The sequence below is a fragment of the Bos indicus x Bos taurus genome, chromosome 11, assembly GCF_003369695.1.
Source record: "Bos indicus x Bos taurus breed Angus x Brahman F1 hybrid chromosome 11, Bos_hybrid_MaternalHap_v2.0, whole genome shotgun sequence".
Classification (NCBI taxonomy): Eukaryota; Metazoa; Chordata; class Mammalia; order Artiodactyla; family Bovidae; genus Bos; species Bos indicus x Bos taurus.
The window spans coordinates 4522819-4550629 of record NC_040086.1 but is presented as its reverse complement, the minus strand read 5'-3'; the positions used below and the strand labels follow the sequence as shown (position 1 = coordinate 4550629).

The following is a 27811-nucleotide window of genomic DNA, read 5'->3' as shown; positions in this document are numbered from 1 at the left end:
GGCTATTTTAAAATGTTATTCAATAAAAGATTGTTTTAAACCATATCAGAACCAGTTTAACTTGGATAACATATAAGACTTCTCCAGTGGTATATGGTAACCATTTGGTATTAACCTATATAGTTACTAAAAGAAAAAAATGGAGCTCATATTAATTTTGTGAAGGATAATGCAGTCGTATCCCACCCAGGATGTAGCTGTTTGAATTAGAAGAATTTGACTTTACAAGGAGCTTCATGTGATGTCTGCTTTGATTTATACGTTTATCACTGCTAAGCCAGTTGACACTTGAGATCACCCAGTTTGGTGGCTTGATGGTGTGGTTGGTCATGTGTTCCCTTAAGGAGAACGCCAGATTTATTAATTTATTATCAGTGATAATCTTTCTGCATCGTGTCCCTTAATTACACTGCTTTGATTGACTTCTTTTAGGGTTTTTGCAGAATAGATAAATTACACTGGGACTGCACTCTTTTTTGGTGTGTATGCTTAGTCATATGACTGCACTCTTAAGTATGCAATATGTAATAGCAAAGAGAGAGATCAGGGGAGTTCCCTGATGGTCCAGTGGTGAGACTCTGCATTCCTGATGTAGGGGGCGCAGGTTCAATTCCTGGTTGGGGAACTAAGATCCTGCATGCCGTGTGGTGTAGCCAAAAAATAAAATAAAAAATTTTTTAAGAATACAGAATTCAAAAGCCATATTTTAGGACAGTTTATGGAGGGAAATATTTGAGGTTCTTTTAACACTAATTAATGTTAACAAGTAAGCACAGTATGTCCATTGGATTTGGTGATGCTTTATGTACGTGGGTGTTAGGATTGATGCTCAGAAATGCATAAAAGTTTTTCCTGTTAAAATTGAAGGGATTTCCCTGGTGGTCCAGGGGTCAGGACTCCGTGCTTCCAATGCAGAAGGTGCGAGCTCAGTCCCTCATCAGGAGACTAAAATCCCACGTGTGCACGGCACGGCCAAAAATAAAAATTAGTGGTAATTAAAGTCTGATATTTCAACTTGATATATCTGCAGGGAGTTTGGGGTGAAGTAGGAGAATGATACGCTTTGGAAAAATTTCCTCAGTATTATACTTTCAACTTTAATGAACATTTGAATTTATTTTACTTTCTCATTGTTCTTGATATTGAAATATAGTATCAATTAGTAGTACAGTTTGTTAAGAAATTGAAGTATTTCTTTTTTCTTCCCCCTAATACAGAAGCTCCACCATGAGACGAGGTGGATGGAGGAAGAGAGCTGAAGATGACTGGGAAAAATGGGTGTGTTTTAAAGAATAAAAATAATTATATTGAACTGTTTAGGTATTCTTCATTCTTCTTTTAGTTTGTAATGTGGTTTAAGGTCTTTTCTAAATTGTAAATCGCTTTAGACACCAACTCTTTGTGTGTATTCACAGTATATTGAAAGCTTAAACTTTGCGAAATTTTGTCCTGCGGAAATAAATGTTCTAGTGCACAGAATTTATTGTATCATCATTTTATCACAGATTTGCTAATAATCCTAGAAAACAGGAAAACATAGACATCCAGTAACAGGGGATTGGTCAAGTAAGTTATCTTCTGTAGCGTAGAAGAGTATGTACCCATCATTTAGCTGTGTGCTGATCTGGCAGGATGGTCTTGTGGTATAAAGGAATATTACATGTGATCCTGTGTTTATAAAACTTCTTGTGTTCTGAGGCACAGAAATAAGCTTTAAAAGTAAGATCCCATAATGTTAGCAGTGAATGGATCACAGCTAATTTAAATTTTCTTCTTTTCTGGGAAAAGAAGAAAAAATTTTTAATGGCATGTGATATTTGAATAATCAAAAACAGTATTAAAGGCATTTCCATTTTGGGGAAAATATATACCACTTCTAGATATCTACAGTTTTACTTTGAAGACTTTATAAATAAATTAAGATTGATAAGTCTTAATAGATTTAGCTTATTATTTCAGTGTTCAGGAAAGGTATAGCTTTCTAAAAGTCTTTAGCAGACGTAATAATCTTTTTACATTCTTTTTTTAGGTTGTTGTTATGAATTTTAGTACTACTATCAGATTGATTAGATCCAGAACTTAACCACTGAATTGCTTATTGTATTCTTATCCACATGTATGGGCAACTGTTGGTTTGTCAACAGCCTAATTTTACTTTTAAGTTTTTGTTGTTAAGCTTACTATACAGAAAAGATAGTGGAAGCCAGTCTAAAATATACTCTAACTGACCACTTGTCAAATTTTAAATTGGTTTAAACTTTGGCATAATTTCTGTAGATAAGAGCAATATTCTGTGATATTACACTTATTCTAGACTTACCTTTTCCCTCTTTTAACATAGCACTTACTGTTATAAGAATGTGATAGAATTTTTCTTTAATTGGAGAGTAACTGCTTTACAATGTTATGGACAGAATTATTAAAAATTCAGTTAACAGGAGAAGTCTCCCTTGACCTGCCTGTTTTATCACCTTGAATTATGCTTTATGTTGTTATTATGCCCTATGTCATCTTTGTATGTTGATCACTATCACAGAGTAAGGTCTTTTTTTTTTTTTAATTTCTTTTTAAAATGGGGAGGTGGGAAGGAAATAAAACTTTTATGATTAGTTTACCTTTTCTTGAATTCTAGGGTGGGTATATGGCCGCCAAGGTCCAGAAGTTGGAGCAACAGTTTCAATCCGACGCTGCTATCCAGAAGGATGGAACTTCATCGACAATTTTTAGTGGAGTCGCCATCTATGTTAATGGATATACAGGTTGACTGCATCTTAAACTTTTTATTTATCTTGTTTTGGTGTGTACCTTTTTTTAGGATTGGGGTGACTTGTTTTAAATTCTGTTTTTAATTATTTATCTTGCGTATAAAAAAGATAGAAGTAAGACCCTCTGCTTAGATACTCCTTCCTCACGCTTCCTTTCCATCTCACCTCTGCTTATTTTAATTTTTATCAAAGCACGTGGTTTTTTTTTAAGTCAGATGACGTTTAAAATGAAAAGTTGTAGTCCTCCTGTTTAAATAGCTCATCACACGTATGGGGCTTTGTAAACTGTGAGCCTCGAAGAGGGGGACCTTGTAGGGACCCTCCCCTGGTGACTCTTCAGCTGTAATTGTCCAGAGGCCCTTTGGGGCTGGTGGAGGGGCGGTAGAGTGGGCGTCAGGTTCTGACCATCCGGCCTTGAGACCGGTGTAAGCCCAGTGGCTGGGATCTGGCTGCCCGCAGGAGAGGTGAGGGCCCAGCTCTCACTGTTGAGGAAGCAGAGTCTCATTTACTCTTGTGCTGTAGTTTTCCTCCTCTGTGTCCCTCTTCTCCTCCTGCCGTGCCTGTTGTCATTGAGTCCAGTGTCTGGAAGGGACCGGGTGGTTTTTCTCTGTGAGTTGGAGAGGAGATTGAGAATTTTAATTTACAGTGTCAGCCGTCAGCTTTCTGTTGTACCGGCCATCCAGGAGCCCACTTTTCTCTCCACTTCTTAGTTGGCTGTTAGCTCCTTGTTTTTAAGGTCTCCGTGAACCACTTCCCTTTGATTGTCCCTTGTCCTGCTCTTGGTGGGGGTGGCTCCTCATGGTTCTGTGGGGCTGTGGCTCCTTGTGTTCACTCACATCTGGCATTTATTGGATCTTACTGTAGTTGCTGGTTTACTAGACAGGAGCGAGAGCTCCATTTCCACATTTCATTACTCTGGTGTCCTTGGTGCCCCTGCAGTGATGTGCGTAACGCTTGGGGTATTTGTTGATTAAAGTTAAGTTTCAGTTAAGCAATAATGTTGCCTGGTTGCATTTTATCAGGCATCATTGACAATTTCATCTAGGAATGCTAACTCAGAACCAGTGCTGCTGCAACTTTGGGAAAATTCACATGCAGCTTTTCTACATAGGCATCTTAGAACATTCAAACTCTACAGACGTTGCTGAGATGCATTATAAAAGACTACAGATATTAATAAAAAGGCATAAACATAACGCTACATTAGCCAGTTTTGGAAGTCCCCAATTTACAGGGGCACCCTTATTTACATTAGAGGAAGAAAAGGGGATGCTTTGTGTGAGGGAGAAGAAAATGAATGTTGTAGCAGTCACTCCCATGGTTGAGAATGTGGAATCCCAATTTACTTTCATCACTGATTTGTATGTGACTGTCAGACATTTTCTCGTTTGGACCTTTTATTATCCCTGCCCTTTCCTTTAAGATAGGGATAATAATAATAGTTTTTATTCTTGGTTTTGTTAGGATTACATTATAATTCCATAAGTAAAGTTCCATTAAGTTGACTTTTTTAGGGACATGCAAGATGTGGTGGTATAATTGTTTTTATAAAAATTTCCACTTTCAGTGACTGCTTTGCAGCTTTATAGATGAAACAGAATCTAAGACCTCTGTGATGACTCAGCAAGTAAAGACTAGTGCTTTGGATTTATTGAGACAGTGGGCATACTGTGTGATAATGTTGACTCTTACTCACGCTCTTCACGGACTGTAACTCATGTTCCAGGTTTCCTTGATTCCTTTAAAGCTCCCCGTTCTGCCATCTGAACTTCTCTTTGGTGACCCCCATCCCTTCCAACATAGTTTTGAACTTGAATTTAGAGATAAGATCCCCCATCTTCTGGCTACTCTGCCTCTGTTAACTTATTCTCTCTTCTCTTTTTCCTCCCAAACAACATCTTTTCCCTTCTAAGTTCACTTCTTTGCTTTCCAACCTTTTTTTTTTTTTTTTAATTAAAAATGTTTTTGACTATGGGTTCACACACAGAAAAAATACAGAGAGAAACCATGGCTCATGTCCTGTTTTCCACAGTGTAATATCTTAAAAAAGATAGCACTCTATCAATCAGGATAGAGTATGGATGATACGGATACAGTCAAGATGCAGAACATTTCACACAAGGATCCTTCATGCTTCCCTTCTGTAACCACACTGCTCCTTCCTTAAGCACCTGGGGACTGCTGGTCTGGCCTCCATTCATGTACTTTTTCAATTCAACAATGTTACATAAATAGAACATAAAGTATGTTACCTTCTGGAATTAATTGGCTTTTTTTACTCAGCTTAATAGTCTGGAGAGTTATCCAAGTTGTTGTGTTTATCATTAGTTTTGTCCTTTTTATTACTGAGCTGTATTCCATGGTATGAATGTTTCCACAGATTAACCATTGACCCATTTAAGAATGTCTGAATTATGTCATCTTTGACAGTAAGCACTCATGTACGCGTTTTTGTGTGAACATAAGAGTGCAGTTGCTGGGTTATATGGTTGTTGTGTGGTTTTTGTTTTTTTTTAAAGAAGCTGCCAAACTCTTTCCCAAGTGGCTGTATGATTTACATTCCCATGAGCAATTTATTGGCAGTTCAGTTTCTCTGCATCCGTGTTAGGATTGAGTGATTTCTGTTTAAACATTTAATAGGTATGTAGTCATATCTCTTTGTGGTTCAGTTTGTGTTCCAGGTGCTCCACATCCTCGTCAGCATTTTGTAAAGACAGGCCGAGCTTTCTGTGTTTAATGTCGGTGTTCTGACGCGCGTGCGTCTCGCGGTGGCTTTCGGGTGTCTGCTGCTGCTAGTGCTGCCCAGCCTCCTTTCACGGGTACTCTGCCGCCTGCCGATCCTCTTCAGTGAAGTGTCCCTACGTGTCCTTTGCCCGTTTTCCAGTTGAATTGCTTGGTTTTTTTTACTGTTGGATTTTGAGAGTTCTTTATATATTCTCGATACTACTCCTTGTCAGATATGTGGTTTGCAAATATTGTCTCCCAGTCTGTGGTTTGTATTTCTCGCTCTTCACACAGTCTTTTGCGGAACAGTTTTTTATTTTGATGGGATCCAATTTATCAACCTTTACTTTTACGGATTGTGCTTTCAAGTCAAAAGTCTGCTTAGTCCTGGATCCTAAAGATTTTCTCCTGCTGCTGCTGCTGCTAAGTCGCTTCAGTCGTGTCCAACTCTTTGCGACCCCATAGATGGCAGCCCATCAGGCTCCCCCGTCCCTGGGATTCTCCAGGCAAGAACACTGGAGTGGTTTGCCATTTCCTTCTCCAATGCATGAAAGTGAAAAGTGAAAGTGAAGTCGCTCAGTCGTGTCCGACTCTTCGCGACCGCATGGACTGCAGCCCACCAGGCTCCTCCGTCCATGGGACTTTCCAGGCAAGAGTACTGGAGTGGGGTGCCATTGCCTTGTCCGAATTTTCTCCTAGTTTTTTTCTAAAAATTATACAGGTTTATGTTTAATACTTAAGCTCATGTTCCATATTGATTATTTCTGTTTTCTGTGACCTGTGGATATCCACTTGGCTCCGGCACTGTTTGTTGAAAGGCTATTCTTCATCCATTTTGTACTTTTCTCAAAAATCAGTTGGCCATATTCGGGTGGGTCTGTTTCTGGGTTCTGTGTTCTGTCCCATTGAAATATGTGTCTGTCCGTTCACCAGTACCACATAATCTTGATCATGGTCCTATATAGTAAGCTGTAATATCAGGTATATTATTGCAGTTTTATTCTTCTTTGTCAAGATTGTTCTAGCTATTTTTTTGAGCCTGTGCTTTTCCACATAAAATTTAGGAGAAGTTTTTCTGTGTCTACAAAATAGGTGCCTTGCTGGGATTTTGATAGGAATTACATTAAACCTATAGCTCAGTTTAGGAGGAATTGACATCTTTGTTAAGTTTTCCAGTCTTTAAACCTTTCATCCCATTTTACTCTATGTTGATTAATTAAGAAATATGTTTTTTATGCTGCTTGTGTGTTAGGAATTGTGTTTGAACAGAGATGACAATGGTGGAGAATATGGATTTTGTGATGATAAAAGTCAATCTCTGAACATTAGATACGGACAGAGGCAAGTGGTGGCAACACAGACTAAAGTAAGCCTTTGAGGTAGAATGGACTTTTTAAACTGGTTTTGGATAAATCGATGTTTTCTAGATGAAAATGGGTAAAGGCATTCTTGTTCTAACCCTCACCTGCATTTTCACCTTGACATTCTCTAATTGTGGTCAGCAGGATTATTCTGATATCTTAGTTCGGTCTTTGTACCTTGTTGTTCTGCTGCTGCTGCTCATGCTCTCACTGTGATGAATAGCTCCTTGCCTCACTCTGTAAACTGGAATCATATTCATTCAAATTCATTAGATTTCCCTCCTTCCCTAAGCTGGTCCATTGTATATACATTTCAGAGCATTTTGGCTAGAAAACAGAACACCTGCGTTTTGTTTTGTTTTGTCAGGCTTTTACATGTATTAAGTTTTGGGGAGTCAGAAAGCCCATTTTGTGTAGTGACCCCTGGGCCTCCTTTCAGCTCTTCCTCCTCCGAGTCTTGATCATTTAAGCCTTGGTCAGATGTTACCTTCTCCAGGAGACTTTCCCTGATCAGCCTTGTCTAAAATAAATTTCTCATCTCTTATCCAGCTTTATTTCTCTTCATAGAATTTACTTGCACTCGAGCTGGTATTTTTCCGACTTCCTTTCTGTCTGCCCAGTGGAGCCCTGGTGGGAGCCCCAAGGGCTGGAAGCTAGCGCAGCACATTGGGAGATCTCAGTAAATACTGGCTGAGCGTGTGAATGAGTGACAGAGTGTCATGCTTGCACATTAGAATGTTAAAATGTGTTCACTCGTATGCTAATGCAACTCCATTTTCTTAAGTCTCTAGGTTTTAAATAAGACGCTGGCCACACTCTAGGCTTCAGTTCAATTCAGTCGCTCAGTCGTGTCCGACTCTTTTCGACCCCATGAATCGCAGCACCCCAGGCCTCCCTGTCCATCACCAACTCCCAGAGTTCACCCAGACTCACGTCCATCCAGTCAGTGATGCCATCCAGCCATCTCATCCTCTGTCATCCCCTTCTCCTCCTGCCCCCAATCCCTCCCAGCATCAGTCTTTTCCAATGAGTCAACTCTTCGCATGAGGTGGCCAAAGTACTGGAGTTTCAGCTTTAGCATCATTCCTTCCAAAGAAATCCCAGGGCTGATCTCCTTCAGAATGGACTGGTTGGATCTCCTTGCAGTCCAAGGGACTCTCAGGAGTCTTCTCCAACACCACACAGTTCAAAAGCATCAATTCTTTGGCGCTCAGCTTTCTCCACAGTCCAACTCTCACATCCATACATGACCACCAGAAAAACCATAGCCTTCACTAGACGGACCTTTGTTGGCAAAGTAACGTCTCTGCTTTTCAATATGCTATCTAGGTTACTGGATTGTAATCTCTGGGAGATGGGCCCTGGGTGTGTTTATCTTGGTGAAAGCTTGGGTCAGCTAGTATTTCAGATCTACAGAGCTGTAATTGCTCTTCTGTGAGGTTGGATCAGGATAGTTAATACGGAAAGAAGTGTTTGGGTAATTTTCTGCCTTTTTCAGTAGGTGGATCAGAGACCAGGTCTGGGGACTTTGGCGCTGCTGAATTCTGTGGAAAAATGGGGCAGGCAGAGACATTCTGCAAATATGACTGCAAAATAAAATGGGAATATACACATATAACAGACTGACGTTCTAAGTGGTAGAGATCTGTTTGAAAACTGAACCTTAACATTGATGTTTTCTGAGCATACAAATGTGACTTAGGGACAGAGTCCATTAATGCTCTAATTCTTTTGAAATGAATGCCTTCCAGGAGTTGTTTTCTGTGGATACATACATGCTGTCTCCTCCCATTTCCTGTGGGACTCTGATCTTGTGAATCCAGGAATGGAGGAATTTAACCTCCTATGTGGGAGAGACTTACTGTGTTAGTTTATACCATTCCCTGTAATTTTGCCAGAGTCTGAAAGGTATTTGCTCCTATTAGAGGTTCTTTAGGCTTTTGAAACTTTTCTTCAGTTTTTGTTTGGTTGAGTGTATGTGGCTTTTAGTTGACTTTGGTAGTAAGTCTGATGCACCTGCTGAGAAGAGGGGTCAAGAGAGTAAGCATGGTTACTGGAGAAAGTAATGATGGACAGGAATCAGAAACCAAGGGTCTGCACAGTAGTTGTGTGATTGTGGACACATCCTCTCATTCCTCAGCAGTAAACAGAATGCTAAATTATCTTTCTAATTTATAGCACTGTGAGACTCAAATGAAATACTGAAGGGTATTAACTACTGTAAGACCACAGGAGGTATAAACAGCTATTGGCTTACTTCTTTCTATCATGCATGTGACACGGCCAGTATTTAGTCAGGCTCTTTGGATGTGCAGAGTGAAATGGTGTGCATAGAGACTGTTTTCTCAGTAAAGATCAGAGAAGACGTTGGTACAAGATTGTAAAATTTATAGAACGTGTTTGTTTATAGGATATGTTTTAGCCAAGTGAGCAACCTTTGTATAAGCTGTGCCCAGAGGCTTGACAGTGGTCTTCAGTGGCTATTCTGATGTTACGTGACGGCATTTACTGTGGTGGAGTCTCACATGTGGGGCTTTTACCTTTTCTATACTTAACTTGTTTCTTAATATGGTTGGTTTTAGTTAATGTTAAAATTTGATTGCTTACAGAATATTCCCGAAGAACGTTCTGTAAAATTAACAGTAGGAGTATTACAGAATATAGTTGTTAAAAATTTGCAGAGTATTCTTTATAAAATATTTGTAAGTTTTAAAAATTGTACCATTCTGTTCAGTGAGAAATATAGCTTAGGTAAATTATTTTCTAGTTGATCACATGTTCTTTGATGTTTCTTGTGTTTTGTCAAGCAAGGATACATGTAACAGAGAGAGGAAAGTCTCTGTGTTGTTCACCCTGTAAGAGACAGTTTGGAGCTTGCTTTCAGATTTGTTAAACCATGAAACGCTGCCCGTTACAGTCCTCGTACCTGCAGTTGGTCTCCTTTGTAGAGACATCTTTCAGGATGCTGAAGGAGCTCAGAATTTTGGTTTAAAAGGAGGTTTCGTTGAGATTTTAATTTGTATTTCTCTAATGATTAGTGATGTTGAGTGTCTTTTCATATGCTTGTTGGCCATAGGTACATCATCTTTAAAGTCCTTTGGCCATTTTTAAATTGATATTTTGTTCTTGTTGAATTTCCATTGTTTTTTTATATAGTCTGTTCACCCAGTATTAGAGTGATTTCGGTCTGCAAATATTGTCTCCAGTTCCACAGGCTGCGCCCTTTATGCACAGAAGTTGTGCGTTTTTGTGTAGTCTAATTTATCTGCTTTTGTTTTGTTGCCTGTACTTTTGGCATTGTATCTAAGAGATCATTGCTGAGTCCAGTGTCATAAAGCTCTTCCCCTATGTTTTCTTCCCAGAGTTTTATAGTTTTAGGACTTTCATTTAGGTCTTTAGGCCATTTGAGTTATTTTTTGTGTATCAGCAAATGAGTTGGGTTTTTTATTTATTATTTGTGGCTGCGCTGGGTCTTTGTTGCCTTTTTTTTGCACAGGCTTTCTCTAGTAGTGGCGAGCAGGGTCTACTCTTTGCTGCAGTGCACGGGCTTTTCATTGCAGTGACTTCTCTTGCTGTGGAGTGCAGGCTCTAGGCGTGTGGGCTTTGGTAGTTACGGCCCGCGGGCTCCGTAGTTGTAGCTCGAGGGCCCTAGAGCGGGCAGGCTCCAGCAGTTGTGGCGCTCAGGCTTAGCTGCTCTGGGCATGTGCAGTCTTCCCAGACCAGGGATTGAACCATGTCCTTTGCATTGGCAGGTGGATTCCTGTCCACTGCACCAGCAGGGAAATCCCCACATGTGTTTCTTATTGACCCTTTTCCCCCACTAATTTTGTCTGTTCTGACTGTCCCTACATAATCAACATTTAAATAGTGTACCTTGATGTTTTTGGTCTTCATTTAATGAAAGTGCATTTTTTGTACCCTAAGTTGGTTTCTGTTCTTTTCATTAGCATGTGACGTTTAAAGCATTCCCAGTACCTCCGTAAATAAAACCTGCACAGAAGTCATGCTTATCCAAATTATCCAGAACATGCTTGTTTTTGTGGTTTTGGTAAGAATAACATCGCAGTGACATTAATAATCTTTCAAAGGACGTGTGATGCCAAGACTATTGTTGAATTCCAGTTTTGGAATCACCAGTAGTGAGGCTTGAGTGAGATAGAGTATGAAAGTGCATGACTGACTAGGTGTTGCATTAATTTGAATTCTCTGTCCTCAGTTCTTTTTATCTGCTTATGATTATAAAACAGGAAATGACAGTTTCATTTTATTCAGCAGAGAGGTGGTGTGTTTTAATCAAATTGATATATATATATATATATATATATATATATATATATATGTTGGTGCTACTAGAATGGACACATATAAAGTGTCTGCTGACTATAGGAAAGAAGAAATATTTTCAAGTTTAATTCCTACTGTGGTTATGTGTAAAAATGTTCCCTTGTTATTTTGTGCAGGAATTATGTATTGGGGCTTCCCAGGTGGCTCAGTGGTAAAAGAATCCACCTGCCAATGCAGGAGACACAGCTTCAGTCCCTTGGTTGGGATGATCCCCTGGAGGATGAAGTGGCATCCCGCTCCAGTATTCTTGCCTGAGAATCCCATGGACAGAGGAGCCTGGCTGGCTGGCTACAGTCCATGGGGTCACAAAGAGCTGGACATGACTTGGCAACTTAGCATGCATGAATCATGTATTGAGAACACATACTCTTATTTCAGGATATGCCAAGTATTGTGTAAATTGCTGTTAAGACATTTTGTTAAATGGCTTAGGGAAACTGTCAACTAATCTTAAATTTCTATATCAAATATTTAGAATTATTGCTAGTAAAAGTCGTGAATTCCACGATTGCCCAGTTGCTTTGTTAAGAGGTTTTCTGAGCTATTGCTCATATATCATGATAGCTTCTGCCCACCGCTGCCTTTCCTCATAGTGAAGCTGGAGTTGAAAATAATAGGTTACACTTTTCAAATCTGTCTTTGATCTTCTGGCTGGTATTTTCTTTTAATTTGTTTAATTTAGTTTCTTTTTTGTTTTTAAGAGATCCTTTTATTTATGTACTTTTCGGCACTGCTGGGTCTTTGTTGCTGCCTGGCTTCTCCCTAGCTGTGGAGAGTGGGGGCTGCTCTCTCGCTGCTCTTCGAGGGCTTCTCCTTGCTGTGACTTCTCTTGCTGTGGAGCGTGGGCTCTAGTGTGTATGGGGTTTGGTAGTTGTGGGTCCCAGGCTTTAGAGCACAGGCTCAGTAGTCGTGGTGCACGGACTCACTTGTTCCACCGAATGTGCAATCTTCCAGACCAGGGGTCCAACCCATGTCTCCTCCATTGGCAGGTGGATTTAACCACTGAGCCGCTGGGGAAGCCCTACTGGCTGATGTTTTAGTGGACAGTTTGGGAGTTGATGTTGGCAGTCCAGGGTGTGTGATGGTATACATATAAGCACACTTAAATATATAATGCATACATGTATAGTAATGATAATGTTGATAATATTGCTTATTGAGGGAATAATATAAGTGAAGACCCCTTGAATCTTTGATCCCCTTAACAAATACTATTTACATGCAATAGTGTCAGATGTAGAACTTCCTTTATAGAGGACAAACTAAATGAAGCAGGAGTCTGGAAAAAACATATCATAAAAGATGGTGTATTTTAACCAGGTCATTACGTTTTTCTTTTTGGTTGTAGAATTGACTTTGTAATACTGATTTTTCTTTTCCTTGGTGGTGTTTGATGTAACGGAATGTGAGGCAGTGATAGAGAATTTGTCCAAAAGCAAAATAAGCTCCTTACACTTTAGGTCTGAAAGGAATGTTAGCGATCACTGGCTCCGCTTACCCCATTTGGCCTCCACACTGAGCCGCAGGTGGCAGGAAGCCTGTGTGGGCTCACCCCGCCAGCGCCCACAGCCAGGCTGGCACTCAGGACTTCCCACTTCTTGCGCTGTTTGCCCTGTACCACATTCTGTTGCCATGAGTAGAGACCTTGCTTGCTTTTAAGTACTTTCTGTTGTGTGATGTTAAACTTCTTCTGTTTTGTACTTGTTACATGTATTAAGCATTATAGTTTATTCGATAAGCAGGATATGTCAGTTGTTGACCTACCTTTTATGATGTCTTGCTAATTTATATGTATTTTTTCCATCATTTACATTATTCTGCTTTTTGTTCCTTTATCTGTAAAACTGGGCATAATATGACCTGCTTTGCTTTTAGTCTCCAGATTTTGTTTGCTGGAGATAATGGTTTTAGTGTCTAGAATTGTATGATAGCTTTGTAAGGGATCTTAACTATCATCCAGTCTCACCTCTCATATTGATTCTTCTAGTCTGAGAGCATGACATGACTGAGCGACTTCACTTTCACTTTTCACTTTCATGCATTGGAGAAGGAAATGGCAACCCACTCCAGTGTTCTTGCCTGGAGAATCCCAGGGACGGGAAGTCTGGTGGGCTGCCGTCTATGGGGTCGCACAGAGTCGGACATGACTGAAGCAACGCAGCAGCAGCAGTCTGAGAGCATGGTGCGTCTTCCCATCATTTCTGTCATATTCAGTTTCTTTCATCAGCATCTTACAGTTTTCTGAGTACAGGTCTTCTGTCTCCTTCAGTTCAATTCAGTTGCTCAGTTGTGTCCGACTCTTTGCGACCCCATGAATCACAGCACACCAGGCCTCCCTGTCGATCACCAACTCCTGGAGTTCACTCAGACTCACATCCATCAAGTTGGTGATGCCATCCAGCCATCTCATCCTCTGTCATCTCCTTCTCCTGCCCCCAATCCCTCCCAGCATCGGAGTCTTTTCCAGTGAGTCAATTCTTCGCATGAGGTGGCCAAAAGTACTGCAGTTTCAGCTTTAGCATCGTTCCTTCCAAAGAAATCCCAGGGCTGATCTCCTTTTGGATGGACTGGTTGGATCTCCTTGCAGTCCAAGGGACTCTCAAGAGTCTTCTCCAACACCACAGTTCAAAAGCATCAATTCTTCAGCACTCAGCCTTCTTCACAGTCCAACTCTCACATCCATACATGACCACAGGAAGAACCATAGCCTTAACTAGACAGACCTTTGTTGGCAAAGTAATGTCTCTGCTTTTGAATGTGCTATCTAGGTTGGTCATAACTTTCCTTCCAAGGAGTAACCATCTTTTAATTTCATGGCTGCAGTCACCATCTGCAGTGATTTTGGAGCCCCAAAAATAAAGTCTGCCACTGTTTCCACTGTTTCCCCATCTATTTCCCATGAAGTGGTGGGACCAGATGCCATGATCTTTGTTTTCTGAATGTTGAGCTTTAAGCCAACTTTTTCACTCTCCTCTTTCACTTTCATCCAAGGATCAAACCAGTGTCCCCTGCATTGCAAGGTGGATTCTTAACCACTGGACCACCAGAGAAGCCTTTATTGGGAGTTTTTAAATTACTGATTCCATTTCAGTGCTAGTAATTGGGTCTGTTCATGTTTTCTGTTTCTTCCTGGTTCAGTCTTGGGAGATTATTCCTGTCTGAGAATTTGTCCATTTCTTTTAAGTTGTCCATTTTATTCATATATAGCTGCTCACAGTAGTCTTTCAAGAGTCTTTGTATTTCCATGGTGTTCATTTTAACTTTTTTCATTTCTGGTATTATTTGTCTTTATGATTTCTTTCTTTTTACTAACTTTGAGTTCTGTTTGTTCTTCTTTCTCTAGTTACTTTAGGTGTAAGGTTAGGTCGTTCATGATAAAACCCTTACCAAAATTCCTCTTAAGGAAACATGTTTCTTCTTCTAAAGACCCAAACTCACTGAATTAGTAATTCTAATAAAAGCACTCATTTAAATGCTTGGATTTGTATTGTTTGTGCTTAAAGACAATCTGTTGCTTGAATAGCCGAGAAGATACACAAGCTTCCTGTGGATATCACCTCCAGTAGCTGTTGCTATGGGAGATGTGATGCAGAGTTTCCTTGCAGCTCAGCTAGGAGACCTGGGTTCAATCCCTGCATTGGAAAGATCCCCTGGAGAAGAGAAAGGCTACCCACTCCAGTATTCTGGCCTGGAGAATTGCACGGACTCATGCGGTCTCAAAGAGTCGGACATGACTGAGTGACTTTCACTTTCCTTTCCTTTTCTTAGGATAAAAATAAAAAGAAATAGAAGAGCTATTGAAAATAATTAGTTTAATGTGATACTAGTAATGCCAGTCATAACATAACTTTAGTGAGTCAGACATTTTTATGGGAAAGCATAAGCCACATTGATTCATATTTAAGATATTTTTCTATAGTTTTATTAAGAATAAAATAATTTGAAACAGAATTGGGGATAAAACGGTGCTTCTTGGTTGGCAATTCTTTTTTTTTTATTTTGGTTTATTTTTTGGTTTTGATGCAAGTTCGTATTAGGAAACCAAGTAAGATTATTTTAACCTTTTTCTGTTTTCTTAAATAAAAGTTTAGATAGCTTCATAGGAGTAAAGTCTAACAAGCCCTATGGTAAGTCTGCTCATAGTAGGTGTTTTTAAACTGTGGTAAAAATCCCTACCGTTTCTAGCACTGCAGTGTTGCCAGCATCAGATTCATTACCTGAGGTGCCTGTCTGCTCTTCTGGGCATCTCTTGTCAGTAGGTGTTTTTGTTTTTGCTTTTCTAAGATTTTTTTTTTTTTAATGTGGATGAGTTTAAAAAAAATAATTTTACTTACTTTGGCTGCATTGGGTCTTTGTTGGTGCATGGGCTTTTCTCTAGTTGCAGGGCATGGGGGCTCCTCTCTGGTTGTGGTGCCCGGGATTCTCATTGTGGTGGCTTCTCCTGCTGTGGAGCGTGGAGTCCAGGGTGGTGGGCTTCGGTGGTTGCGGCTCCCGGGCTCCAGAGCGCACACCCAGTAGGTGTGGCGCACGGGCCTAGTTGCTCCATGGCATATAGGCTCTTCCCAGACCAGGGATCGATCCCAAGTCTACTGCGTAGGCAGTAGATGGGTTCTTTATCCCTGAGCCGCCAAGGGGCCGTGCTGAGCAAGGCCGAACAGCTCTCTCTCTTTGCGATTTTCCTCCCAGCCTCGTTTACTGACAGCACAGCCAAGGAGAAGGTGAGCCAGTGACGTGTTCTTTAAATCATCCAGCTGACGGGATTGTTCAGCTAGCGCTCTACTTGTACTTTCTTATATGTAAAACTTTCAGCGTGTTTTATTATTAATTTTACAGATCCATCTGCCGAGGAATTGAGAAAGCTAATGATGTTGCATGGAGGCCAGTATCACGTGTATTATTCCAGATCCAAAACAACACACATCATTGCCACAAATCTTCCTAATGCCAAAATCAAAGAGTTAAAGGGAGAAAAAGTAATTCGACCAGAATGGATTGTGGAAAGGTAAGTTTAATTTTTAATTAAAGCATTTTTAGAAATTGGAATGCTTATTTGTATTATAAACCCTTACCTAACCTGCAGTACCTTTTAACTTAAGGGTGAAGAAGAATCAGTGTCTTAAACAACACTGCTCTGCTCCTTGGGTGGCTCAGTGGTAAAGAACCCGCCTGCCAGTGCAGGAGACACAGGTTCTATCCCTGGGTCAGGTCGATTTCCTGGAGAAAAAATGGCAACCCACTTTAGTATTCTTTCCTGGGGAACCCCATGGACAGAGGAGCCTGACGGGCTACAGTCTATGGGGTCGCAAAAGAGTCGGACACGACTTAGCAACTGAACGACAGCTGTACTCCTCAGCCTTGCATAGTAGTTCAGGTGCCTATGGTCTGATGTTAGTGTTCCTGCATCCTCAGCTCCCAGGACTTAGGGGAGATGACTCAGGTAAGAGCAGGAGGCAGTGATGGAAGGGCTTGACCAAGCGTGTTACTCATTCAGCAAATGTCTGTGCACCTGTTATCAGTAGACAGTGCTCTTTGTACTTGGGAAATACACCATTGAGCAAAGCAGAGCACCTCCCCTGCTTCTGGGAGCTTCCATTCTACTGGGGGAAACAGATAATGAACAATATGTGAGTAAGTTGGAGACGACTGAGCGACTGAACTGAGTAAGTTTATATCATATCTCTCAAGGCTATGGTTTTTCCTGTGGTCATGTATGGATGTGAGAGTTGGACTGTGAAGAAGGCTGAGCACTGAAGAATTGATGCTTTTGAACTGTGGTGTTGGAGAAGACTCTTGAGAGTCCCCTGGACTGCAAGGAGATCCAACCAGTCCATTCTGAAGGAGATCAACCTTGGTATTTCTTTGGAAGGAATGATGCTAAAGCTGAAACTCCAGTACTTTGGCCACCTCATGCGAAGAGTTGACTCATTGGAAAAGACTCTGATGCTGGGAGGGATTGAGGGCAGGAGGAGAAGGGGACGACAGAGGATGAGATGCCTGGATGGCATCACCGACTTGATGGACGTGAGTCTCAGTGAACTCTGGGAGTTGGTGATGGACAGGGAGGCCTGGCGTGCTGCGATTCATGGGGTCACAAAGAGTCGGACACGACTAAGCGACTGAACTGAACAGAAGGGGAAAAAGATGAGGATAGTGTGGACCTGAAGTTCTTGGAGAGGAGAGCAGTTTGCAGTATTATTAGTACCTGTTTTTCAGTTGTTCTGGTTTCTTGGCTGTTGGTTTGGAATTGGTATGTTGTAAATCAGTGGTGACCATTCTTAGTAACTTTCTAACATAAAATACATCATCTGAAATTTGAGGATGAGCTAGAACTTAAGTGATTCACATATAATTTATATGAGTGATTGAAAGTTAAAAGTGAAAGTATTAAAATCATAATTTTATGCATGAATGGATTGTAATCAGTATGTGAGAGAATGGTCAGATTGTATAGTGGAGTGTTAATGACACAAACTTAGAAATTATTTAGGTCAATTGCCAAAGCTTTTTTTCTTACCCTAAATTTCATTAATTCTGACACCTTAATTTATTTGGTAGATTTAGACTTGTTCAGGTCTTCTATATTACAGATATCAGCATGAATTTGCGAGAGTCAGTGCATTGTGGAAAGGCTGTCCCTGGGCTCTGGAAACAGACCTGAGTTCATGTTCGGGGTCCTTGTCGTCTTGGATTGTAACAGGAGCAGGGGTGCAGCCATTCTGAACCTTGTCTCCTCATTTGTAAAAGAAGATCACTGTCTACCTGTTATGGTTATGTGAAAACTAGAAATAACTCATGCAGACTACCTGGCACAGTGCTTCCCATGTTATAGAGACGTGATATGGAAGAAGCTGCTGCTGCTATGATATTTTATTTGTATTCTATAAACATGACCGAGTATTAGAAAAATCAATTCCAGAAGGTCAAAGGTACATTTAGGGGAAAAGTGCATTTGGCTTCCAGAAAGCCAAATTATTCATATAGACTAGGGTTTTTTAAATTTAAGTCTTGGTGTATTAAGTTGAAGACTCATCCCTGGAACATGCTGTGCTGTGTTCCAAGGACCCAGTCACTGTTCATTATATAGGATTTATCCACATGGCTTTTAGTGGTATGTCTTCTTAAAAAGGAGTTGTGAAGTTTTCGTATGAGAGGTTAGTATCATTTCAGAGTTCCTCTGTGTGTGGACACTTACACAGTCGTTTCATTGGCTGGGGCTGGAATTTTGATCTGAGGATGTTAGTTTGGCTTTGGGGAGAATAGGGGAGATCGTGGATGGTAGGAAAGGGAGGTGAGGAGGGCCCTGGCTGGGTGCAAGCTAACATGTTTAGAAAATGGTGGTCTTCATGACAGCTCTTTCTTTATACTGGCTCTTTTTTGCTGAATGCAACTAGAGGGGTAATTCAATAATAAACGCAGCTGAGGCAGTTCCAAGTTATAAAATACACCTTCAGACCTAATGATCTGTTTTTAAATAACTGAAGTGACTTTGGAATCATGATTATGTGATGTATCTGCTCTATGTACTAGATGAGAAGGCAGGACTGATAAGGTTAACTGATTTGCCCGAGTGACAGAATTCAGAATCCAGATTTCTGACTCATCATTGGGTCTGCTCTTTGCCATTTAAGTTGTTACAGGAGAACTGCCTCATTCATCTCTCTAGAAATGGATTAGTCAGCTCTGTGCTCTAATATATGACATAATGCCTGGTGTCTGTGATGTCATAAGCATGGGCTTCTCCAGGGTAAATCAGAGCCATTTGCTTCCATGCTCTAATCCCAGTCTTGTTCATCTCTTCTCCACTGCAGGGCTTTAATGAGACTTTATTATACTTAAATATTTGAACATTATATTAGCTGTTTAAAGGATGATATATGGTATTCTCTTCTATAATTGGTTTTCCTATTTTGGGTTTGAGCAGTTTGAAAAGTGACTAACACTTCTAAGTGTGCAGATTGCTTTGATTCAAATTCCCTGGTGCCTCTGTAGGTGCCATTAAACCCGAGTTAATACAGGCATGATTACGAGGTCACGACTTCCAAGAGGCAGGGGAGTCCTGTAATGAGAAGCCTGTGTGCATTAGTTTAAGTTCTGAGTTCTGTAACTGAAGGCTTTGTCTTGTGAATCTTACGGTTGTATATGGTATAGTATGAGTTTGTGATTTTCACATTTTTGTTAATCCCTTTCTGCAGACAATTTGATGTGGAAATTTGAAATGTGAAGTAGTTACGGAAGCCGCTCTGGCTGCCCCTCTGGCTCATCAGGGCAGAGCACAGTAGAAACCGTGGTGCCGTGGTGCTCCAAGTCTGTTCTGTTCTTGTCGTCCGTTTTGCGTTCCGTCTCCCATGGCAAGAGAGCCTGGTTCTCCCGGGCTGGGCTGCAAGGAGAGAGGTTCCCGTTCACGCCAGCCCACAGGGTCTTCTCCTAGTCAGTGCGCCCTTCCTTCCTGAGCTGCGCATGCTCGTGTCTGTCACGTAGCTGCAGTGCCGTGACGCCTCACACTTCATATGGAGTAAAACTGTTTCTAATTACACTCCACGTAATTATTAGAGTCTTATTCAGATCAAATATAAGTTGACTTATAAGTTGACTACAATTTTATCTCATGATTTTCCCCTTATGTTTTTGTGTTTTGCCTCAATTCTTAATAGAAAATATGCATGATTCTTGTTTCTGGTCTAGATTTGTGTTTAAAAAAAATTTATCTTGAGTATTTACTTTTTTCTCTCACAACACTACAGAATTCTTCTCAAATTATTTTTACTTGGCCAACTACTCAGTACACACATTTCAGTCCTCCCCTCACCCCATGTTGTAGATAATATTTATAAGAAAATATATTCTTGGTTTTCAGGAGCTAAAGAATGACTGTGAATAGTTTAACTCTCAGTATTTGTAGTGAAAAATAAAAAGCAGTTTGGGCCCTGTAGGATAAAGGACAACAAGTTATATATATATGTGTTCTTACCTGTTATTTCCTTTTCTGAGCTTGTACAATCTTTGCGAGTGGTTGGAAAGCTTAGGTGATCAGAAAGGTGGGGACAAAGGCAATTTTAATGTTGAATGAATGAAGAATTTTTGTTTAGTGGTAGAATATAAGGCAAAAACAGTTCGTTTTTTCCTTAGCCCATAATTCACTCCTTTCTTGTCTTAAATTCACTTTTGAATGAGGAAGAAAACATACCTGAATTGGATGGGCAGGTGAATACACGGCATTAGGGGTTTTCTCATAGAGAATGACTGGGACGTTGACTGGAGCCATATGGCATTTGATGAGCAGAATTGCATCATCTGAAGAAGATAGTATTGCTACAGTGATACTACAGAGTTTGGAATGGAAATCATCGTAGTGACTTTCATATCTTGATTTCTACAAAATTTTCCAGATTCTGGTTATATGTGTCAGCATAGGAAATGATTTAGAGGAGTGTTAGAAGCAAAGTTCTACTCTAGAGATAAGTTTACTGGGGCTAGAGGACAAACCAAGAGTTAAGAGTCCCCAAAGTAAGTAAATATTTCACATCCGTGAATATGTGTCTGATACAGTGAATAAATATATATATATTATATATATATATACACACATATCTTTCATATATACCAGAGTCTATTTTCAGTGTATGAAGGAAGTCCACTGTTTAAAGAAATCATGTAGTAATATCTTTTGGTAAAGTGAAACTCCTTTTGATCTTGAAATTTGGATTTTGGTATTTGGTATTCAGCTTTTTTTTTTCTTAAAAATAGTAGAACATAAACAGTTCCTTTGTGCTTAGGATAAGCAGTGAAATTAGACAATGTTACAAGTTAATCCCTGAGAGATTTCTTAGAAGAAGATCTTTTAAAAACATACCTTCAGAGAATGCTTTTGCCATGTCTGTAGCTGGACAGACGGATGTCATGACAGTTAGGAATGTACAATGTATGTGTAGTGGTTTGGGTTTGAAATGTAAAAAATTCCTTGTCTAACAAGATGATGATGCGCTGGGCTTTAGTTGCTTTTGCTGGGCATCTCTGAGGACGTCTGGTGAAACCTGCAGTATTAAAATTGGCGCTCTTATCAGTCTCCATGGGCTGAGAGCCTCAGGTTCCGCCAGGTGACCTCAGTCTTCACAGGGGTCATGTGCGATCAGTGTTGACCACAGAGAGCCCCTCCAGAGCCCGGTCAGCCAGCACTCTGCCAGGAGTCTGGGAGAAGCCAGCATGACGGCGGGGCCTGTCCTGGCTTTGCTGCACTTGGGTCTTCCTTCTGGTGTGCCCCTGGGACATCGGGCACCGTTTCAGTCTCCGCTCTGTTGTCTTGATAAAAAATGACTTTAGCCTGATGGTAGTTTCTTTAGGTAAATGAGGGTTGAAGTGTGCTGTCAGTAGTAACGTTCTCCACTGTCGTGATTTAGTGCTTTAGCATGTTTAGTAATGCTACCTAAAGCTGAAGGTGTTTTAGGGGGAATTATATACTGATATAATTACAAAAAGAACTTAGTTTGCAACATGATATATTTCCATTTTTAGGATATCATCATGTGTTTTTCAGTATTCAAAGTTGTTGACTCATATTTTGAATTGGTTTGTTTGTTTAAGCCAGTTCAGTAATTTCTTACACTTTTTTCAAGTTTTGTGGCATGCCCTTTGGGCAAAACGTCAAAACTTTTGAATTTGTCAGATAATAAGAAAAGTATTTTACTCTTTATTCATTTTTTCCTAATTAATTGAAGGGTGGCTTTCTTTATATATAGTTTAGGTTTAAAGCCACACATGCTTTCAAATGTTTCGATTTTGAATTGAAAATGATACATTTAAAGACACAGTAACCGTATGTAACTCAGTTTATTAGAAAGCAAATTTTAGTTTAATGAACTCAGTTTTAGCTCTTAGTTATAATAGGTGTTTGGGAGTGTCTGTTAATGGGCCAGGACTGTCTAGTATTAGACTACTCATGCCCCCGGATTTATCCCAGTGATGTTTGATATGTAGCTAGTGAATGTTTGGAAGAGGACACATAGATGTATATGATAACTTCTCTTAGTCCCTGTCTTCTAGTGGCCTTGTCTTTATCACATTTATACATACAAAATAGTATAAATTACTTACTTCTCTTAAAGTTGAGGTTATTTTGTGCTTCACATTACAGGCTTTCACATGTAATAGACCTGATGTGAATCTTAGAAATTGGGGATCCTCATCCAGTCCCGTTATTCTGGGGAAACTTGACATGCAAGATAGGTTGAGAAAACCTCGATGATTGTGTGTGAACTGGAGAAAGATTGTTGTTGTAGTTGTTGTTTTCAGTCGCTCCGTCGTGTCTGACTCCTTGCGACCCCATGGACCACATCATGTCAGGCTTCCCTGCCCTTCACCATCTCCTGGAGTTTGCTCAAACTCATGTCCATTGAGTCGGTGATTCCACCCAGCCATCTCATGATCTCTGTTGTCCCCTTCTTCTGCCTTCACTCTTTCCCAGCTGGTATCAGGGTCTTTTCTAATGAGTCGGCTGTCTTTTCTAATGAGTCAGCTCTTCCCATCAGGTGGCCAAAGTATTGGAGCTTCAACATCAGTCTTTCTAATGAATATTCAGGATTGATTTCCTTTAGGATTTCCTTTAGGTTTGACTGGGTTGATCTTGCAGTCCAAGGGACTCTCAAGAGTCTTCTGCAACACCACAGCTCAAAAGCATCAGTTCATCGGCATTCAGCCTTCTTTATGGTTCATCTCTCACATCCATACTGACTACTGGAAAAACCATAGCTTTTACTATATGAACCTTTGTCGGTGAAGTAATGTCTCTGCTTTTTAATATGCAGTCTAGGTTTGTCAAAACTTTTCTTCCAAGGAGCAGGTATCTTTTAATTCATGGCTGCAATTACCATCTGTAGCGATTTTGGGGAAAGAGTGTGGTTAATATTAAAGTCATGATTATTAAAATATTGACTAGTCCAGCTCTGTGATTAAACTTTTCTCATCCTATTCTCTAGTTTTCCCCTCCTCAATGTGAGATCATTGGCCACTAGTTTTTAAAATTTCAGACACGTCTCTTCATGTTTAACTAAAATTATATTGCATTAGGACCACTAAAACAAAGGAGGAAGGAATAAACTAGAAAGGGCAACGACATGTTGGTGGTGGAATACTCCTGTTATTGAGAACATTGATTTTCTGTGAAGCTCGTGTACCCCAGGTATTAAACTCTTAAATTGCTCTGACTTTTTCGTTTTAGCATCAAAGCTGGGCGACTCCTGTCCTGCATTCCCTATCAGCTGTACAGCAAGCCGTCCTCTGTGCAGAAGAGCCTCAACTTTAATCCTGTGTGCAAACCTGAGGACCCGCTCCCCGGGCCCAGCAGCATCACCAAGCAGCTCAACGACAGGGTGTAAGTGTGTCTGGTCGGGGCGACGGCGGAGCTGGGGTTTAGCAGTGTGCATGGCCCCTGCTGTACTCAAGATAGAAACACACGTCAAACCTGGTTATTCATCTGTGTTAATCCTGGTGAACTGTAGGGGTGGGTGTCTTACCTAAAAATTATTTTTATCACGACAGTTTTGTAAATAAAATGTAAACAAAACTTTTCCACTCACGTTAGATTTCCATGTTAAGCCAATGGCTGTTAAGTTACTAGAATTAAACTTCCTCATGGATTTTCATGGCAGCGATAATTTTTGGCGCAAGTGCTTTGCTGCAGAGCATCACCTTCTCAAAGGCTGAACTGCGCCTCCTGTACATTTGTTGTCGCTGTTGCACAGAAAGATGGGCAATGAGAATGTTAACATTTCCAGGTTATTTTTGAAAAATTCTAAGTCAGTAACGATATGAAAACATAAATACTTTATGTTGGTGAAAATTTAGTTGATGACCCTCAAGGTTATAGAATTAGAGATGAATCTAGGCCTTATTCCATGTGTCTGGTTTTTAAAAATATTTTGACTTAAGCTTTAATTGCAGTAGCCCGAGGTAAATCGGCTCCACAGTTAATTGGTATGTTGCGTTAACTTGTGTATCAGGTGGTTTATCATCGTGACTCATTGTCATGAGCCTTCTCCTTATTTATTAAATTGCTTGCTTGGGGAGTTGGATATGTTTTTTCCAAAAGACCGGGAGTCTTAATTGCACTGGGGGATCCGGTGTCACTACCTTCGGTAGCTTTGTTGGCGTTTGTTCTTTAACTTGTATTCACTTACGTAAGTTGTTTTTCATGTTACCTAAAACTTCTAATTTTGTTTTTTTAGTACCATCAGTGTGTACAGGCAATATCAGAAAACTTTCTGAATGCACAGCTTCATCTTTTTTTTTTCTTACTCCACTAATAAAGGAAAATATCTTTGTGTGTGTGTTTTGAAATTCTTCTCTGTGTCGATTTGAGGAAGAATTTGCCTATTAGATTGTAATTATTGCTCCATTTATGTTGTTGCCTAGTGAATATATTACCCGCCTGTGGTGTGTTTCCAGTCCAGCCTCTTTAGATGTCCAGTTGCCTAGGCTGGAACACCGCAGTGCAGAAGGAGGGCCGTGAGCAGTGTTCTATTGCCGGTGTGTGCATTTCTATTGCATGTGTTGCCAGTATTCATTTAAAGTCTTAGTATTTATAACACAGAAAACTAGATCTAAGGCTTTTCTGATTGCACTTTTGTTTCTTTCTTGATCTTTATTTTCTGGCATGTTCAGTGCATTTTATAAACTTTCTTGAAGCTCCTTCATGCCGCTTTTTGCTCCCTTGCTCTTTGTCTCAAGGGCCAGACTTTCTCTGTCTTAGATCGTGTTAGGTTTTCTTTCCTTCGTCTCTTAATCGTTTCTGGTTGGTTTTCTGTTTCTCTCTGTGGTGTGCTCACTGGTGAGGCTTTGACCTGCTCAGAGTTGGCGGTCAGATTCCACAAGCTGATCAGCCAGAGCCAACCCAGAAATGGGAGGTGATGTTTGGATCCAGGTCATGTGTGGTTTTCCTGTGTAGTCAGACTGTCATTAATAATAGACCCAGTTGGTATTAGGAGGAGGAACTCGAGATTAAACCTGTTGACGGGGTGGCAGTCTAACCTGTGCCTTGGTGCTGTGCGTGCCCTCATCTGGAGCCTGAACTGAAACTGGGCAAACGCTGTGGACCTTCCTAAGGAGAGTGAATTACGGCTTTGTAGTTCAGACTCCTGTTTTTGTTACTTAGATGATTCTTTTGAATACAAATGAATTTTTAATTACACAGCATTACGGGGAATCATTGGAGGAGCAATGGAGTGTAGTGTAGCGTTTGTCATAGTTCTTACACTGATAAACCTGTCATCAGGACACTGGGTCCAGACTGCCTTGGACCTACCATCCTGGCATGTACATAATGCATTTCTTAGGAAGGAAACACTAATTCCCTGTCAGTAGGGCAAACATCCTCATTTTTCTGGATATAAATTTCATTGAATTAACCTTACACATTGACTTTTTCTTTTTTTTACTTTTTATCTACATCAGTTGACCCTTTTAATGGATTAATGAATACAGTCTGTTGGTTGTTTCCTGAGGGAAAGTAACCAGCCTCAGGAGGGCGGCAGTATTGAATTTAATGTGTTGAACAGTACCTTACATAAAAAACTGAAAATAAACATAGCAGTTAGAATTCACATGAGGTTTCTTACCCCTTTTTACAGGAATTATTCATATTGTATTAATTGAGCAAATGCTTGACTACTAATGTATGCCAGGCACCGTGACTCAGACTGGGTGTTTAAAGCTTATACCAATAGATGACGATTTTTAATGGGAAAATAACTGAAAATTGTTTTTTGGTTTTTTTCTTCAATCTAAGAAGATCCCATTCTATTTCTTCTTTGGGAGTGTCTGAAGTTTTAAAAAGGAAACAAAACCTAAAAGGCTGTTAATGTGCTAGAATTTTCCTAGTACCTTGCTCCTCAGTTTAGAAAAGAATTATCTTCTGTTGGAAGAGCAGTAATTCCAGTCGTGGTTTAGTCTTTCAGATTCGGGCGGGGGTATTAAAGTGTATATCAGTAAGAGAGTTTACATGGAAAATTGTTTCAGCTTGCAAGTCCGACGCTATTCATTTAAACAAAACTTTTTTCTTTTCCTGCTTTAGAAATCACATAATTAAGAAAATTGAGACGGAAAGTGAAGTCAGAGTCAATGGAGTGAACAACTGGAACGAAGAAGCTGCAGATAATGACTTTGATTTTGTGGGGCTGGAGCCTGTCTTCCCAGGAAGGAAACAGAACGGAATTCCGCATCCCAGAGGTGGCCGTGCCCTTTGTAATGGGCACGCCCACAGCTCTCACGGTGCCTTAAAAAGCTTGGACTGCTTGGCGCCCCCGGGCAGTGGTGTCGCCAGCAGGCTGTCCCCAGAGCCTGCCCAGGAGGAGGCCGCGGGGGCCGAGAGGAGCCGCGGCGCCTTCAGAGACTGCACCGTGCAGCCGGCCCAGCAGAGCGCCTGCAGCGCGGACGCTCTGCGGGATCCACACAGAACTAAGCCCTTCTCCTCGCCACCTTTGCACAGTAACCCTCGAGTCAACGGTGCTCACCACTCCACCGTTCAGGGGCCTTCAAGCACAAAGAGCACTTCTTCAGTACCTTCCCCAAGCAGGGGGCGGCCCTCGGGGCCGCCCAGACCCTCGGACTTCAACTTCATCTCGGACTTCTACTCCCGGTCGAGACTGCACCACATATCCGCGTGGAAGTGGGAACTGACTGAGTTTGTCAATGCGCTGCAGAAACAGAGTAGTGGTGTCTTTCCAGGAAGGGAAAAGTTAAAAAAAATGAAAGCAGGCAGGTCCGCACTTGTTGTAACTGACACAGGTAGATACTCAACTACAATCGTTTTCTTAAGAACAGTCATGCTTACCATTTTGTTCTTAATCTGTCACTGGGGTTCTGGTCAGTACTAAGCTCTTGTAACGTGGAAGTCTTGAGGAGTGTCGGGTTATGTAAGTAACAGTAAGTATAACAGATGATAAAAAGCTTTCTTACTAAAGTATTTTTTACAAAATTAGTTTTGAGTGTGGCTAACTAAAAATCTTTTAAGTAATTTGAATAGGCCCAGGGTTGGGGTTCTGAGCATTCCTTCTTCCTGTAGACTTTATCAGTTGTTGAAGTTTTGAACTGTAAAATATAGTATAGTTTATATTCAGTGTTTAATCTCCTGTAAAAATGGTTTGGTAAGAGTAACTGTTAATTTTTAAAAGCTTGCGTCATAATAATTTTTCAGTCATTAAGTAACTTTGACATAATAGCTGTTGTAATTATAGTGGTTCACTTTTAGTGAGGTTAAGTATTTTCACATAAGTAGATTGGCTAATTGTATTTTGTATTTCAATATTTCTCTTGTCGTCAAAACAAACCCAACAGTAACAGGCTGTATTTCTGTGCCTGTCAATATAAACTGGTGTCTAGTTTGAGGCTTTCGTTGCTTTTTCTGGCTCACATGGTTCCTCCCTGAAGATGAGCTGCTCTTGCCCTTCAGTTTATAGCTGTGGAGACAGGTGCACAGAGGAGCGCACGTCTCCCAGACTGGTAGAGCCTCTACATGTGGGTTTCTTGTTATGGTTTGCTGTGTTTAGCTTTTCCAAATGCTTTTTGTTATTTATAAAATAGTTCAAAATAATGGTTATAGGTATTAGATTTTCCTTATATCATGCCTTG

General features: G+C 40.5%; 1 protein-coding gene across 7 annotated transcripts in view; it reads left to right on the top strand.

Annotated features, from left to right (window-relative positions):
• The window catches only part of REV1 (REV1, DNA directed polymerase), an 83153-nt gene that overhangs the window by 17892 nt on the left and 37450 nt on the right, over nucleotides 1-27811 (top strand). For all 7 annotated transcript variants that reach the window (XR_003513267.1, XM_027554690.1, XM_027554691.1 and 4 more), the window contains exons 2-6: nucleotides 1218-1278; nucleotides 2633-2759; nucleotides 16028-16196; nucleotides 23406-23558; nucleotides 26256-26968. Coding sequence is in view for 6 of the 7 variants with exons in the window: in XM_027554690.1 (XP_027410491.1) it covers nucleotides 1228-1278; nucleotides 2633-2759; nucleotides 16028-16196; nucleotides 23406-23558; nucleotides 26256-26968 (1213 nt within the window). In the remaining variant the exon portion in view is untranslated. The remainder of the gene's footprint in view (nucleotides 1-1217; nucleotides 1279-2632; nucleotides 2760-16027; nucleotides 16197-23405; nucleotides 23559-26255; nucleotides 26969-27811) is intronic.